This window comes from Hyperolius riggenbachi, chromosome 10, assembly GCF_040937935.1.
Source record: "Hyperolius riggenbachi isolate aHypRig1 chromosome 10, aHypRig1.pri, whole genome shotgun sequence".
Classification (NCBI taxonomy): Eukaryota; Metazoa; Chordata; class Amphibia; order Anura; family Hyperoliidae; genus Hyperolius; species Hyperolius riggenbachi.
Genome location: NC_090655.1, coordinates 208,497,744 through 208,514,802, shown reverse-complemented (window position 1 = coordinate 208,514,802; position 17,059 = coordinate 208,497,744). Strand labels below are relative to the sequence as shown.

General features: G+C 49.2%; 1 protein-coding gene across 3 annotated transcripts in view; it reads right to left on the bottom strand.

Annotated features, from left to right (window-relative positions):
• The window catches only part of LOC137534306 (gastrula zinc finger protein XlCGF26.1-like), a 47,413-nt gene extending 31,505 nt beyond the window's left edge, over positions 1 to 15,908 (bottom strand). For all 3 annotated transcript variants that reach the window (XM_068255738.1, XM_068255739.1, XM_068255740.1), the window contains exons 1-2: positions 15,815 to 15,908; positions 7,164 to 7,272 (exon numbers count right to left, since the gene is read on the bottom strand). In XM_068255738.1, the coding sequence (XP_068111839.1) occupies positions 7,164 to 7,263 (100 nt within the window). In that variant the 5' untranslated portion in view covers positions 7,264 to 7,272; positions 15,815 to 15,908. The remainder of the gene's footprint in view (positions 1 to 7,163; positions 7,273 to 15,814) is intronic.
• Between the last annotated feature and the right edge of the window lie 1,151 nt (positions 15,909 to 17,059).

Genomic DNA, 17,059 nt, shown 5'->3' with positions numbered 1-17,059 from the left:
CAAACCATTAACATTACCTGGCTGCCCAGCTGATCCTCTACCTCCAATACTTTTAGTCATAGATCTAAAACAAGCATACAGATCAGATGTTTGACTGCATTTCCTACATGCTTGTTTCAGGTGTGTGATTCAGACCATAACAGATCAGCAGGGTGCCAGGCAACTAGTATTGTTTAAAAGGAAATAAATATGGCAGCCTCCATCTCCCTCTCCTGTCACTTGTACTTTAAACATGCTGTTAAAGAGTGACATAAGAATTAGTTTAAATAGACTAGTAAGAACTTTAGTTAACCACTAAGGCTTTTTTCCCATTATTGTCCAAGCAATTGCCATATTTCTGCGCTCCTCCTTTCTATTCGGCAATAGCTTAATCACTTCTCACACCAAATTATCTATATCTTGTTTTTTTGCCAAATAGGCTTTCTTCGGGTGTTTCACTTTTTTTTCAAAATACATTTTAACTGGAATAAAACAAAATAATGAAAAGATTAATTCTCAGTTTTCAGCCACTGTAGTTTTAAAATAATAAATGCTTTGTAGTTAAAACCCCCATTTTTTTTTGCCCATGTGTCCCGGTTATTACACGGTTTAAATTATGTCCCAAACACAATGTATGGCGACAATTTTATTTGGAAATAAAGGTGTATTTTTTAAGTTTTGTATCTGTCACTAATTACAAGCCCATTTTTGGCAAAAATAACAGTAATATATCCTCAAAACATAGCTATTAAAACAAAATTGAGTCCCTAAGGAAACTATGCATTTTTTATTTTTATAAAATGGTTTTATTTTCGTAATTATGGGAGGGAAGGTTAGGGGTTAATTATTGGGGTATTTAATGTATTTTAATTTAATGGGATGTATGTTGGTATAATTTTACTATTTGGCCACTAGATGTCCCCGCACTTTATTTCTAACGTGTACCGTTTTCTGCATACATGCTTTACAGAAGGTAACGTGTGTATGCTTTACTTTAACTATTGTCAATGATCACTGGCATCTCATTAATGCCAGTGATCATTGATCAAAGGCACTTAGATTAGTGAATGGGAACGGAGTTCCCATTCACTGATTAGTGTACTGAAGGGCGGCGACGATCAGGAGCGCGCACAGTGGCAATGCAACGGGAGACGAATATCTACGTCCCTGGGACTTCAGATGAAGCCTGCCAGGGTGTAGATATACTGCACGTGGTGCAGCAACTAGTTAAAGTGGACAGTAGTGATTTTCTCATAATGTTCATTCATTCAGAGACATTTATGAAGTAGGTCATTTGCTTTTATTACATAAATCTACAAACAATCTAAGACGTTGCATATTTGCCATGAATATCATTATATATATATAAAAATAAATATATATATATATATATATATATATATATATATATATATATATATATATATATATATATATATAAAAATATATATATAGAAAAAAAATATATATATATAGTAATTCTTCGATGGGAAATGACATAGGTGTCTACCAAAAGATAAGACGATGTACAAGAGGCATTATTGTGGAAAAAAAAATTCTCAGCTTTTATTTACATTTGAGCAAAAAGTGTTCAGTCCAACATTAGTCATACCTTTCACAAACTGTCACAGTCTGTGGGAAAATCCAAAGTTCTATACCATTCCAAATAGTCCAAGCTGTTCTAAAGCATCCTAATTACCCTGATTAATTGGGAACAGCTGTTGTAATCAACTCAACAGGTGAAAGAGAGCTGCTCTCTGCAGTTGGTTTGTGTACAGTCATGGCTAAGACAAAGGAGCTCAGTGAAGACCTGCGGCTGTGCATTGTGGCTGCTCACAAGTCAGGAAAGGGCTACAAGCTCATTTCTAAATGTTTTCAAGTTCCATTCGCTACACTGCAAAGTATTATTAAAAAATACAAGATGTTCTGCACAGTAAAAAATCTCAGAGGACGTGGTCGGAAGCCAAAAGTGACACCTGTGCTGGCCAGGATGATAGTGAGATAGGTGAAAAAGAATCCAAGGATCACCACTAAGGCCACCCTGGTAAATCTAGGCTCTGCTGGTGGCAATGTCTCAAGGCAGACAATCTAACGGACATGACACACTGCTGGGTTCCACGAATGCAGACGAAGGAGGACGCCACTCTCCAGATAAGGCACACAAAAGCTCGCTTGGCCTTTGCAAATGCTCATCTGGATAAAGAAGAAGACTTCTGGTCTTCTGTGTTATGGTCAGATGAAACAAAAATTGAATTGTTTGGTCACAATGATGTTTCCTTCATTTGGCGTAAAAAAGGAGAAGCCTTCAACCCAAAGAATACCATCCCCACTGCCAAACATAGTGGTGGGAACCTAATTCTTATTTCTGGTGGACCTGTCCTGGAAGATACTAGAAGAAAATAGGAGGCTAAAGAAGGGCTTTAAAGAGAAACTCTGACCAAGAATTGAACTTTATCCCAATCAGTAGCTGATACCCCCTTTTACATGAGAAATCTATTCCTTTTCACAAACAGACCTTCAGGGGGCGCTGTATGACTGATATTGTGATGAAACCCCTCCCACAAAAAACTCTGAGGACCGTGGTACTCCTGGCATTTTCCTGTCTGTGAATCAGGGAGAGGAAAGATTTTACAATGGGCAAACACTGACTAAATCATTTATACATCATTATTGTAAAAATGAAGACTTTTTTTATTACATTATTTTCAATGGAGTTCCTCTTTAACCTCCTTGGCTGTAATCCCGAGCTGAGCTCGGGCTATGCCGCGCAGGAGGATTGTTCAGGCCCCCGCTGGGCCGATTTACATAATTTTTTCTTGTTGCACGCAGCTAGCACTTTGCTAGCTGCGTGAACTCGCCGCTCGCCGCCGATTCGCCACGTTACAGGGTCTTCCTCTCCGCCAGGGAGGTTAAAGACATTTGTTTTCTATTCCAATATGTCAGCTGTAGTATGTATGGAAAACCCCCTACCAAAAGGCACTGCACATAATGATCACTTTAATTGCAGCTGCCCAGAGAAACTCACCTCTGTGCCCCCCTCTCTGCCTTCTAGCTTCTCACAAGCTCCACTTTTGCTCAATCCAGTTTCCATATACCCTTCTTCTTTATTTCCTTTATTCTAATTCATCCCATTTTGTGTATTTCTATTCTAAAACTCACCTGTAATGATCTCTGGAGTTATTTCCTCCTTTTTAATGCTCAGAAGTTTTTCTTCCTCAGCTTTGAAATGGCTCTGAGCCCTTCTGGTGTCTCCAGGGATTGTGAACAAAGAGTGACACTTCCTGTAATGCAAATTTCCACCAGCCAATCACAGGGAGCAGCTGCCTATCTATTAACTGGTACATTAAAGGGGCACTATGGCTATATTATGTTTATATTATCATTTCATATAAAATATGTGCAATTATAGCAATGTGTAAGACTTGTATTGTGGCTGAATAAAACGGTTTCAATATTGCTTTACCCTAAATGAGTGCTGGAGTCCCATCGCCAGAGAAAGCTTTAACCAGTTCAGCACCGCAGTCCGAAAATCTCATGCATCCGAGCAACGTTCACCTCCCATTCATTCGCCTATAACTTTATTGCTACTTATCACAATGAATTGATCTAGATCTTGTTTTTTCCGCCACTAATTAGGCTTTCTTTGGGTGCTACATTTTGCTAAGAATTATTTTTTTCTAAATCCATTTTAACAGGAAGATTAAGAAAGAAATGAAAAAAATTCATTATTTCTCAGTTTTAGGCCATTATAGTTTGAAATTAATATACGCTACCGTAATTAAAACTCATGTATTTTATATGCCCATCTGTCCCGGTTATTACACCGTTTAAACGATGTCCCTATCACAATTTATGGTGCCGATATTTCATTTAGAAATAAAGGTGCATTTTTTCAATTTGCGTCCATCACTATTTATAAGCTTATAATTTTAAATAATATAATAACATACTCTCTTGACGTGCATATTTAAAAAGTTCAGACCCTTGGGTAACTATTTATGTTGTTTTTGTTTTTTTTTATTGTATTTTTTTTATTTTTTTTTTAATAAAAAATGTATGTGGGTAATTTTTGGTGTGGGAGGGAAACTGTTTGTTTTACATGTAAAATAATAGTTTTCTTTAATTAAAAATGTATGTGGGTGCAGTTTACTATTTGGCTACAAGATGGCCACAGTGAAAAAATTCCTAGATGCGAACGATTTCGCATCTAGGAACTAAAGATCAGAGGAGTTGTTTCCTGGGGGCAGAAATACCGCGCTCTCTGGAGAGAAAGCGTCGGTATTTCTGCGGGGAGGTTAGATCGGTGAATGGGAATTATATTCCCATTCACTGATCGGGGGGCTAGCGGGGGGCGGCGGGTACGCGCGCCCGATCGCGCGCACCACGCAGGGGAAGATGCAGTGCCTATCTGGACGAGAAAGCTCGTCCAGATAGGCCGAATTGGTTAAGTAACAGATAGAGGCTTGGATTGGATACATGCAATTCCCTGCCTGGGTCAATGAACATATCAATGTGTTTAGATTTGTTTTACTCAGCACTAAAACTACTCTACCAACTTCTTAGCCCTGGGCACATACTGTCTCACCATTACATCTAATAGGGGCTGATGTCTCCTGACTCCCCCACTGGGCACATACTGTCTCACCATTACATCTAATAGGGGCTGATGTCTCCTGACTCCCCCACTGGGCACATACTGTCTCACCATTACATCTAATAGGGGCTGATGTCTCCTGACTCCCCCACTGGGCACATATTGTCTTCCCATTAATTCTAATAGGGGCTGATGTCTCCTGACTCCCCCACTGGGCACATACTTTCTCCCAATACTTCTAATAGGGGCTGGTGTCTCCTGACTCCCCCACTGGGCACATAGTGTCTCACCATTACATCTAATAGGGGCTGATGTCTCCTGACTCCCCCACTGGCCACATACTTTCTCCCAATTACTTCTAATAGTGGACGACCAGTTTTGTTTTGCGCTCTGAGGGCACATACGGTCTCTTGATTAATTTTCTTTGCTGACAGAGAACAGGTAAATAGAGATGGCTGCAGTGAGTTAACAAGAGGAAAGTATGAGGCTTTCTTATACAGGAAGTGCAGAATTATTAGGCAAGTGAGTATTTTGACCACATCATCCTCTTTATGCATGTTGTCTTACTCCAAGCTGTAAAGGCTCGAAAGCCTACTACCAATTAAGCATATTAGGTGATGTGCATCTCTGTAATGAGAAGGGGTGTGGTCTAATGACATCAACACCCTATATCAGGTGTGCATAATTATTAGGCAACTTCCTTTCCTTTGGCAAAATGGTTAAAAAGAAGGACTTGACAGGCTCAGAAAAGTCAAAAATAGTGAGATATCTTGCAGAGGGATGCCGCACTCTTAAAATTGCAAAGCTTCTGAAGCGTGATCATCGAACAATCAAGCGTTTCATTCAAAATAGTCAACAGGGTCGCAAAAAGCGTGTGGAAAAACCAAGGCGCAGAATAACTGCCCATGAACTGAGAAAAGTCAAGCGTGCAGGTGCCAAGATGCCACTTGCCACCAGTTTGGCTATATTTCAGAGCTGCAACATCACTGGAGTGCCCAAAAGTACAGGGTGAGACATGGCCAAGGTAAGAAAGGCTGAAAGACGACCACCACTGAACAAGACACACAAGCTGAAATGTCAAGACTGGGCCAAGAAATATCTTAAAGCGGATCCGAGATGAAAAACTAAATATAACAAGTGACTTGTCTATATATCTTATCTAAAGTTTAGATTCAAACAGCTTCAACAGTATATTCATATTTTTTCCTGTGATACAATGGGAGCAGACATGTTTTCTGCTTGTCACTATTACACAATCACACACACAGGCAAGCTTATCTGTATCTAGGCATGCTAATCTGCATATTCTGTGAAAACTCCACTCTTATCTCCTCCATTACACAGGCAACTGATCTGTATCTGCACTGCAGCTCTCAGATTGTGAAAACTCTGCCTTTGAAATCTATAGCTAGTAACACCTTTTTCACCTGCCCAGACTGAAATCCCACAATCCCTTGCAAGCGCCAAGGCACTCTGGAGAAGCTGTGGGTGTGGCTTATTTAGTTTATAGGAAATTAGGGTATTAAAACAAAACAAAACAAGTATTTGGCTTGAGGAATGCCCTATAAACTATATGTAAGGAACACAATTATGCAATGAGTAAAAGTTCATCTCGGATCCACTTTAAGACCGATTTTTCTAAGGTTTTATGGACTGATGAAATGAGAGAGTCTTGATGGGCCAGATGGATGGGCCCGTGGCTGGATTGGTAAAGGGCAGAGAGCTCCAGTCCGACTCAAACGCCAGCAAGGTGGAGGTGGAGTACTGGTTTGGGCTGGTATCATAAAATATGAGCTTGTGGGGCCTTTTCGGGTTGAGGATGGAGTCAAGCTCAACTCCCAGTCCTACTGCCAGATTCTGGAAGACACCTTCTTCAAGCAGTGGTACAGGAAGAAGTCTTCATCCTTCAAGAAAAACATGATTTTCATGCAGGACAATGCTCCATCACACGTGTCCAAGTACTCCACAGCGTGGCTGGCAAGAAAGGGTATAAAAGAAGAAAAACTAATGACATGTCCTCCTTGTTCACCTGATCTGAACCCCATTGAGAACCTGTGGTCCATCATAAAATGTGAGATTTACAAGGAGGGAAAACAGTACACCTCTCTGAACAGTGTCTGGGAGGCTGTGGTTGCTGCTGCACGCAATGTTGATAGTGAACAGATCAAAACACTGACAGAATCCATGGATGGCAGGCTTTTGAGTGTCCTTGCAAAGAAAGGTGGCTATATTGGTCACTGATTTGTTTTTGTTTTGTTTTTGAATGTCAGAAATGTATATTTGTGAATGTTGAGATGTTATATTGGTTTCACTGGTAAAAATAAATAATTGAAATGGGTATATATTTGTTTTTTGTTAAGTTGCCTAATAATTATGCACAGTCACAGTCACCTGCACACACAGATATCCCCCTAAAATAGCTAAAACTAAAAACAAACTAAAAACTACTTTCAAAAATATTCAGCTTTGATATTAATGAGTTTTTTGGGTTCATTGAAAACATGGTTGTTGTTCAATAATAAAATTATTCCTCAAAAATACAACTTGCCTAATAATTCTGCACTCCCTTTAGTTAGTGGTTATCCCTCACCTGTGCTGATCTGTACAGGAATTTCCTCCTCCTTACATGGCTCATCTCCCCTCACAAACACCTCCTCTTCTTCTTCTTCAGTAGTCTTAACATGAATCATCCTTTCACACTAAAAAAAAAAGATACAAAGCACAAAACCCATTTTAGAGAATTGAGTTTATGATGAAAACCTGATAATGGTGCGGAATGTCCCAGTGTGGAATCCTAGGAATACAGAGAAAATGCCAGTAATGGGACAAGGTTTCTCAGCACTGGAGGCAAAGATTTGAAACTGCACCCCCCTTCCCAAAATTGTGCCCACTACAGGTAGCAAATGTGCCCCCAGTATTAGGTAGTCCCCTACCCAGTATAGCCAGAAGTACACCCTAAATTAATTAGCCTCACCTCCCCAGTATAGCCAGATGTGGCCCTGTATTAGGTAGCCCTCTCCCCTGTATAGCTAGTTGTGCCCCCATATTAGCTAGCCCCACCTCCCCAGTATAGCCAGTGGTGCCCCCCAGTATTAGCTAGCCCCACCTCCCCAGTAAAGCCAGTGGTGCCCCCCAGTATTAGCTAGCCCCACCTCCCCAGTATAGCCAGGTCTGCTTCCTGTATTAGCTAGCCCCACCTCCCCAGTATAGCCTGGTGTGCCCCCGGTATTAGCTAGCCCCACCTCCCCAGTATAGCCAGGTCTGCTTCCTGTATTAGCTAGCGGCCCCACCTCCCCAGTATAGCCTGGTGTGCCCCCGGTATTAGCTAGCCCCACCTCCCCAGTATAGCCAGGTGTGCCCCCTGTATTATCTAGCCCCACCTCCCCAGTATAGCCAGGTGTGCCCTCTGTATTATCTAGCTCCACCTCCCCAGTACAGCCAGGTTTGCCCCCAGTATTAGCTAGCCCCACCCCCCCCAGTATAGCCAGGTGTGTCCCCTGTATTAGCTAGCCCACCTCCCCATTATAGCCAGGTCTGCCCCCTGTACTAGCTAGCCCACCTCCCCAGTACAGCCAGGTCTGCCCCCTGTATTAGCTAGCCCACCTCCCCAGCACAGCCAGTTTTGCCCCCAGTATTAGCTAGCCGCACCTCACCAGTATAGCCAGGTGTGCCCCCCTGTATTAACTAGCCCACCTCTTCCCAGTATAGCCAGGTGTGCCCCCTGTATTAGCTAGCCCACCTCCCCAGTATAGCCAGGTCTGCCCCCTGTATTAGCTAGCCCACCTCCCCAGTACAGCCAGTTTTGCCCCCAGTATTAGCTAGCCGCACCTCACCAGTATAGCCAGGTGTGCCCCCCTGTATTAGCTAGCCCACCTTGACCATGACGTGTGCTGGAAAATGGGTGGAACCATTACATGGGCGTAGCCAACTGTAATGTAACGGTGTAGTGGGTAAGTAGGTCAAGCTGTGGCTAGTGAGGTGGGTGGGTAAGTAGGTCAGGCTAGTGGGGTGTAGGTCAGGCTGGTGGCTAGTGGGGTGGGTGGCTAAGTCGGTCAGGCTGGTGGCTAGTGGGGTGGGAGGGTAACTAGGTCAGGCTGGAGGCTAGTGCGGTGGGTAGGTAGGTCATGCTGGTGGCTAGTGGGGTGGGTGGGTAAGTAGACTATGATCCAAGGAAAGTGAGTGTGGCACTCCTGATGAACCAGGAAAGTTCCGTGGGTAGAATAGTACTGGGCCAAAACTTCTCGCACAGCGAATCACTTGCACTATACAAATTCAGCCACTGACGTGTGCCCCGTAAACATAGTAGGAAGGAAGTATTGCATGAACTCACTGTAAACAAGAAGCAGATTCGGGCACCATCCGTCATTCAGCTCATTTATTATAGACAACTTGTGCAATATGAGATGTCAAATGGATATCACCTGATTCTCATGACGATACTGTGCGGGATAGGGTGGAGGTGGGTGCTCAGGGTTGCAGAAGGGTCGGCGACGGCCGTTTCGCGTCCACCAGGACGCTTGGTCACGCTGCGTTCCACCGAACGCAGCGTGACCAAGCGTCCTGGTGGACGCGAAACGGCCGTCGCCGACCCTTCTGCAACCCTGAGCACCCACCTCCACCCTATCCCGCACAGTATCGTCATGAGAATCAGGTGATATCCATTTGACATCTCATATTGCACAAGTTGTCTATAATAAATGAGCTGAATGACGGTGGGTGGGTAAGTAGGTCAGGCTGGTGGCTAGTGGAGTGGGTGGGTAAGTAGTTCAGACTAGTGGCGTGGGTGGGTAAATAGTTCAGGCTGGTGGCTAGTGGGGTGAGTGGGTGGGTAAGTAGTTCAGGCTGGTGGCTAGTGGCGTGGGTGGGTAAGTAGTCCAGGCTGGTGGCTAGTGGGGTGGGTGGGTAAGTAGTTTAGGCTGGTGGCTAGTGGGGTGGGTGGGTAAGTAGTTCAGGCTGGTGGCTAGTGGGGTGAGTGGGTGGGTAAGTAGTTCAGGCTGGTGGCTAGTGGGGTGAGTGGGTGGGTAAGTAGTTCAGGCTGGTGGCTAGTGGGGTGAGTGGGTGGGTAAGTAGTTCAGACTAGTGGCGTGGGTGGGTAAGTAGTTTAGGCTGGTGGCTAGTGGGGTGGGTAATAGTTCAGGCTGGTGGCTAGTGGGGTGGGTGGGTAAGTGGGTCGGGCTGGAGGCTAGTGGGGTGGGTGGGTAAGTAAGTCAGGCTAGTGGGGTGAGTGGGTGGGTAGGTAGGTCAGACTAGTGGCTAGTGGGGTGGATAGGTAGGTCAGACGAGTGGCTAGTGGGGTGGGTAGGTAGGTCAGACTAGTGGCTAGTGGGGTGTGTAGGTAGGTCAGACTAGTGGCTAGTGGGGTGGTTAGGTAGGCCCTCCATCCCTCCCGCTCACATAGCATGGCAGCAGATCGCTCCTCACATTGATCCTCGGCTGTTCCCCAAAGGTCTCCCCGAGCTTCAGTACCTGCTCCATGCTGCAAGACAGGGTACAGCCCTGCTGATCACCCAGAGCACATCATCCACCTCTGCCAGCCAGCGCCGCGCTGCCAACCACTGCGGGCCGGAGAGATATATATATCTTATAGCCTGCATATGGAGCAAGATTCATATTGATCCGTCAGTGAGCTGCGCACATACCTCTGTCTCTCTCCACACACGTCCCTGCACAGCTCACAGACATGCACGGGGCCCACGGAACTGCAGAAGGCGGCTAGCCTATCAAAGCACGAGCTCGCCTGGAAGTGCGAGATTTCGAGTGTAGAGGAGAAGCAGCTCATCCTGACAGCCGGACAGTGAGGCTCGCGGTGAATGGGACACGCAGATTTATCAGCCGGGCAGTAACTTATTTTACTTGGGCTCGGAGACAGCGGGGCATGCAGTCTCATCAGCCGGGGGGTAATTAAACTTACCTGGGCGCTCCGCCCGGCTGATTGACAGTGTTGCCAACCTTTCATATTTTTTTTTACTGACAAAGCTCGAAAATTTACTGACAGAGGACATTTTTTACTGTCAAACGTATTAAAAAGGGGCGTGGTCACACAGCATGGGCGTGGTCATGGGTGGGGCCAAATATATATGACTTTAGCAGTGATGTAAGTGGAGTTGAGCATCTGTCCACCATATTGTTTCGACCCCAAAATACACATAATCTGAAAGCACTTCACCAAAAATACATATGATCTGGCATATTTTCTGGCTTTGGTCTGATGGCCATCCCTTTCACCCCTTCCCTGCCAGACTCTTGCCACCCCTTCCCTGCCACGCTCCAGTCACCCCCTTCACTGCCAGACTCCTGTCACCCCCTTCCCTGCCAGACTCCTGTCGCCCCCTTCCCTGCCAGACTCCTGTCGCCCCCTTCACTGCCAGACTCCTGTCACCCCCTTCCCTGCCAGACTCCTGTCGCCCCCTTCCCTGCCAGACTCCTGTCGCCCCCTTCCCTGCCAGACTCCTGTCGCCCCCTTCCCTGCCAGACTCCTGTCGCCCCCTTCCCTGCCAGACTCCTGTCGCCCCCTTCCCTGCCACACTCCTGCCACCCCTTCCCTGCTACCCCTTCCCTGCCACACTCCTGTCACCCCTTCCCTGCCACACTCCTATAACCCCTTCCCTGCCACACTCCTATAACCCCTTCCCTGCCACACTCCTGTCACCCCTTCCCTGCCACACTCCTATAACCCCTTCCCTGCCACACTCCTATAACCCCTTCCCTGCCACACTCCTATAACCCCTTCCCTGCCACACTCCTATAACCCCTTCCCTGCCACACTCCTATAACCCCTTCCCTGCCAGACTCCTGCCACCCTTTCCCTGTCACCCCTTCCCTGCCACACTCCTGTCACCCCTTTCCTGCCACCCCTTCCCTGCCAGACTCCTGCCACCCCTTCCCTGCCAGACTCCTGCCACCCCTTCCCTGCCACCCTCCTGTCAACCTTTCACCCCTTCCCTGCCACCCCTTCCCCGCCACACTTTCCCTGTCACCCCTTCCCTGCCACACTTTCCCTGTCACCCCTTCCCTGCCACACTTTCCCTGTCACCCCTTCCCTGCCACCCTGTCACCCCTTCCCTGCCAGACTCCTGCCACCCCTTCCCTGCCAGACTCCTGCCCCCCTTCCCTGCCACACTCCTGTCACCCTTTCACCCCTTCCCTGCCACACTCCTGCTACCCCTTCCCTGCCACCCTTTCCCTGTCACCCCTTCCCTGCCACACTCCTGTCACCCCTTCCCTGCCAGACTCCTGTCACCCCATCCCTGCCAGACTCCTGTCACCCCATCCCTGCCAGACTCCTGTCACCCCATCCCTGCCACACTCCTGTCACCCCTTCCCTGCCACACGCCTGTCACCCCTTCCCTGCCACACTCCTGTCACCCCTTCCCTGCCACACGCCTGTCACCCCTTCCCTGCCACACTCCTGTCACCCCTTCCCTGCCACACTCCTGTCACCCCTTCCCTGCCACACTCCTGTCACCCCTTCCCTGCCACACTCCTATAACCCCTTCCCTGCCACACTCCTATAACCCCTTCCCTGCCACACTCCTATAACCCCTTCCCTGCCACACTCCTATAACCCCTTCCCTGCCACCCCTTCCCTGCCAGACTCCTGCCACCCCTTCCCTGCCAGACTCCTGCCCCCCTTCCCTGCCACACTCCTGTCACCCTTTCACCCCTTCCCTGCCACACTCCTGCTACCCCTTCCCTGCCACCCTTTCCCTGTCACCCCTTCCCTGCCACACTCCTGTCACCCCTTCCCTGCCAGACTCCTGTCACCCCATCCCTGCCAGACTCCTGTCACCCCATCCCTGCCAGACTCCTGTCACCCCATCCCTGCCAGACTCCTGTCACCCCTTCCCTGCCACACGCCTGTCACCCCTTCCCTGCCACACTCCTGTCACCCCTTCCCTGCCACACGCCTGTCACCCCTTCCCTGCCACACTCCTGTCACCCCTTCCCTGCCACACTCCTGTCACCCCTTCCCTGCCACACTCCTGTCACCCCTTCCCTGCCACACTCCTATAACCCCTTCCCTGCCACAGTCCTGTCACCCCTTCCCTGCCACACTCCTATAACCCCTTCCCTGCCACACTCCTATAACCCCTTCCCTGCCACACTCCTATAACCCCTTCCCTGCCACCCCTTCCCTGCCAGACTCCTGCCACCCATTCCCTGCCAGACTCCTGCCCCCCTTCCCTGCCACACTCCTGTCACCCTTTCACCCCTTCCCTGCCACACTCCTGCTACCCCTTCCCTGCCACCCCTTCCCTGCCACACTCCTGTCACCCCTTCCCTGCCAGACTCCTGTCACCCCATCCCTGCCAGACTCCTGTCACCCCATCCCTGCCAGACTCCTGTCACCCCATCCCTGCCACACTCCTGTCACCCCTTCCCTGCCACACGCCTGTCACCCCTTCCCTGCCACACTCCTGTCACCCCTTCCCTGCCACACGCCTGTCACCCCTTCCCTGCCACACTCCTGTCACCCCTTCCCTGCCACACTCCTGTCACCCCTTCCCTGCCACACTCCTGTCACCCCTTCCCTGCCACACTCCTATAACCCCTTCCCTGCCACAGTCCTGTCACCCCTTCCCTGCCACACTCCTATAACCCCTTCCCTGCCACACTCCTATAACCCCTTCCCTGCCACCCCTTCCCTGCCAGACTCCTGCCACCCCTTCCCTGCCAGACTCCTGCCATCCTTTCCCTGCCAGACTCCTGCCATCCTTTCCCTGCCACACTCCTGTCACCCTTTCCTGCCACCCCTTCCCTGCCACACTCCTGTAACCAGTTCCTCCCTAGGGACAAGCAGAACCCCCTCTCCTCTCCCAGATGCAATCAGCGGGGCAGAGAAATAAACAAGCAGCCAGCGTGACTCTCTGTGTTGGAAGCTCCCCCTCCCCTCCTCCCTCTTCAAAACACTAAACAAAGCTTCAATTTTCCTCCTGCAGCCAGACGGACTGTGTGCGGTGCCCTGTGATGGGCTGAATGGGCTCTCCCCATGTGTTTGGTCTCTACCTCTCTCTGTGACTGTCCTGACTTCAACATCCCCCATCCGCTCTGCTGGCCTGTCCTAGTGTTCTCTCCGCTCTGGCTGTGGCGCTGGCTGCTGCATGTGTTGCCTGTGACTGTCACTGATTCCAGGCCAGCAGAACGGGTCTGCGAGGAGGAGCTGGAGCAAGAGATAGAACTCAAACTTCGGCGGGGAAAAAAAGGGGAGGAGGAATGTGGCCGCCTGGCATGCCATTGGCTGAGGTGAAGTCAGTGATGCGAGAGGGGCGGGGCTAATTTCCAAACCACATTTCCCGTCCAGCACCTATTAAAGGAGCAACTGCGCATGCAAGGAAAGTAATTTATAGCCTTTTTACAGACGCTGCCAATTCATTTACGGTATTTACGGGCACTTCATTTCAGGTGTTTATTTACGGAAAGTCCGTAAATTCATGGACGGTTGGCAACACTGCTGATTGATCCTGGGGAGAACACTGCCCCAGTATTAGCTAGCGCCACCTCCCCAGTATACCCAGGTGTGCCCCCTGTATTAGCTAGCCCTCTCCCCAGTATAGCCAGGTGTGCCCCCAGTATTAGCTAGCGCCACCTCCCCAGTATAGCTAGCTGTGCCCTCTGTATTAGCTAGCCCCACCTCCCCAGTATAGGCAGGCGTGCCCCCCCCAGTATTAGCTAGTCCACCTCCCCAGTATAGCCAGATGTGCCCCCGTATTAGCTACCCCCACCTCCCCAGTATAGCCAGGTGTGCCCCCCCAGTATTAGCTAGCCCACCTCCCCAGTATAGCCAGGTGTGCCCCCCCAGTATTAGCTAGCCCACCTCCCCAGTATAGCCAGGTGTGCCCCTGTATTAGCTAGCCCCACCTTCCCAGTATAGCCAGGTGTGCCTCCAGTATTAGCTAGCCCCACCTCCCCAGTATAGCCATGTGTGCCCCTGTATTAGCTAGCCCCACCTTCCCAGTATAGCCAGGTGTGCCCCCAGTATTAGCTAGCCCCACCTCCCCAGTATAGCCAGGTGTGCCCCTGTATTAGCTAGCCCCACCTTCCCAGTATAGCTAGCTGTGCCCTCTGTATTAGCTACCCCCACCTCCCCAGTATAGCCAGGTGTGCCCCTGTATTAGCTAGCCCCACCTTCCCAGTATAGCCAGGTGTGCCCCCAGTATTAGCTAGCCCACCGCCCTAGTATAGCCAGGTGTGCCCCCTGTATTAGCTAGCCCCACCTTCCCAGAATAGCCAGGTGTGCCCCCAGTATTAGCTAGCCCACCGCCCTAGTATAGCCAGGTGTGCCCCCTGTATTAGGTAGCCCCCTCCCCAGTATAGCCAGGTGTGCCCCCCCAGTATTAGCTAGCCTCACCTCCCCAGTATAGCCAGGTGTGCCGCCTGTATTACCTAGCCCCACCTCCCCAGTATAGCCAGGTGTGCCCCCCCAGTATTAGCTAGCCCATCTCCCCAGTATAGGCAGGCATGCCCCCAGTATTAGCTAGTCCACCTCCCCAGTATAGCCAGGTGTGCCCCTGTATTAGCTAGCCCCACCTTCCCAGTATAGCCAGATGTGCACCCAGTATTAGCTAGCCCACCGCCCTAGTATAGCCAGGTGTGCCCCCTGTATTAGGTAGCCCCCTCCCCAGTATAGCCAGGTGTGCCCCCCAGTATTAGCTAGCCTCACCTCCCCAGTATAGCCAGATGTGCCCCCGTATTAGCTAGCCTCACCTCCCCAGTATAGCCAGATGTGCCCCCGTATTAGGTAGCCTCACCTCCCCAGTATAGCCAGATGTGCCCCCGTATTAGCTAGCCTCACCTCCCCAGTATAGCCAGATGTGCCCCCGTATTAGGTAGCCTCACCTCGCCAGTATAGCCAGATGTGCCCCCGTATTAGGTAGCCCCCTTACCAGTATAGCCAGATCTGCCCCCCGTATTAGGTAGTCCCATCTCCACAATAACCCCCAGTAAAGGCAGCCTCCCACCATATGGGAGACAGAGTATAGGGGGGAGCAATGAGCATCAGATCAGAGAAGCTTGCAGATCGTGCTTGCTCCCCCTGTTTCTCCTAGTTAATTCAGCTCTGTTAGCATTTTATAATTCAATAATAATAATACCAACAACTCTTTAAAATTAATCTGCCATCGAGTGTCCTTCCACAACTACAGTACGGTTTCTTTACTATATATTATGTATGTATGTGTGCTTGTATGTATTGTATAAGTAATGTGAAATGCAGTTTACTCATCTTCCACACAAACTGCTTACCAGGATGTGATCTGGTGCGAGTATCAATCCACAAGCCTCAGCCTGCAGTCAGCTATGCAGCACCTCTCCAAGACCCGTTATACACCCTGCCAGGACTTCCTGTTCAGCTTAGCACACAAAAAGCCTCTAGTCTACAGCAAAATGGCCGCCACCTGCGCTGAGGACACATTGTATATCTATATTATGTTAATTTCAGTGAAATAAGCAATAAATATTATCAGTCATAAAACGTGCTAAAATGCTCGCATGCCTATGTGTTATTATGTTACATTAGCAGATATTATGTTAGCTTGCCTTTCAGGTACCTGACTGGCTGCTGTATGAGGGCTTGGAATGGGCGCCCTCTAGCGTTTGGAATCGAAATGACACGGCCAAATTTCACAAACTAGAGAGTGAACACTAATAACCAGCTTATCATAAACCTGAGATGGGGAGATGTTTGATAGTAAAGAAAAAAAAAAAAAAAAAAAAAGGATGTTCGATGCTTGATATTAAACCTGAGATGGGGGAATAGAAAACATGTATACATACCTGGGGCCAGGAATGGATTAACATGACAGGAGGCCCTAGGCAAGATAGCAGTTTCTGATGGCCATCTGTTTTTTTCGGTAAGATTTGTTGGTGGCTAACAACCACCATGCCCCTAGACTCTCTTCAGGCCCTAGGCAACTGCCTATAATTGCCTTGTGGATGATCCGGCTCTGCCTGGGGCTTCCTCCAGCCCACCACGCCACCATCCTTCGGTGCCTACAGCCTCCACAACCGGCCCCGGTAAGTCGTCTAGTGGGGTCCAGTCGGCGCAGGTGCAATCTGGCTGTGTGTGCTCCCCCGTTGCACTCCTGTTGCCGGGAGCATTCTGCGCAGACGCAGAACGCTCCCAAACATGGTAGGGAGAGTGCACAACCCAACTGCCCCTGCGCCGACTGGACGAATTACCGGGGCAAGTTGCGGAGGCTGTAGGCACCGAAGGATGGTGGCGTGCGTGCGATCAGGCCAGAGCGGGCTGGAGGAAGCCCCCTTGTATGTATAAATTTTTTATATCCCCCGTCTCAGGTACACTTTATGTACAGTGACCATACGTCCCGCTTTACCCGGGACGCGTCCCACCTTCGGGGGGCGCTGTCCCAGGCTGCATGAGGTCCCGGGAAACGTCCCGCTTTTAGCAGCGGGACGTCCCGGCCTCGGGACTCTGGCTACCGTACAATGAACTAGCCGCAGCGTCTACTAGACGCTGCGCTAGTTCAT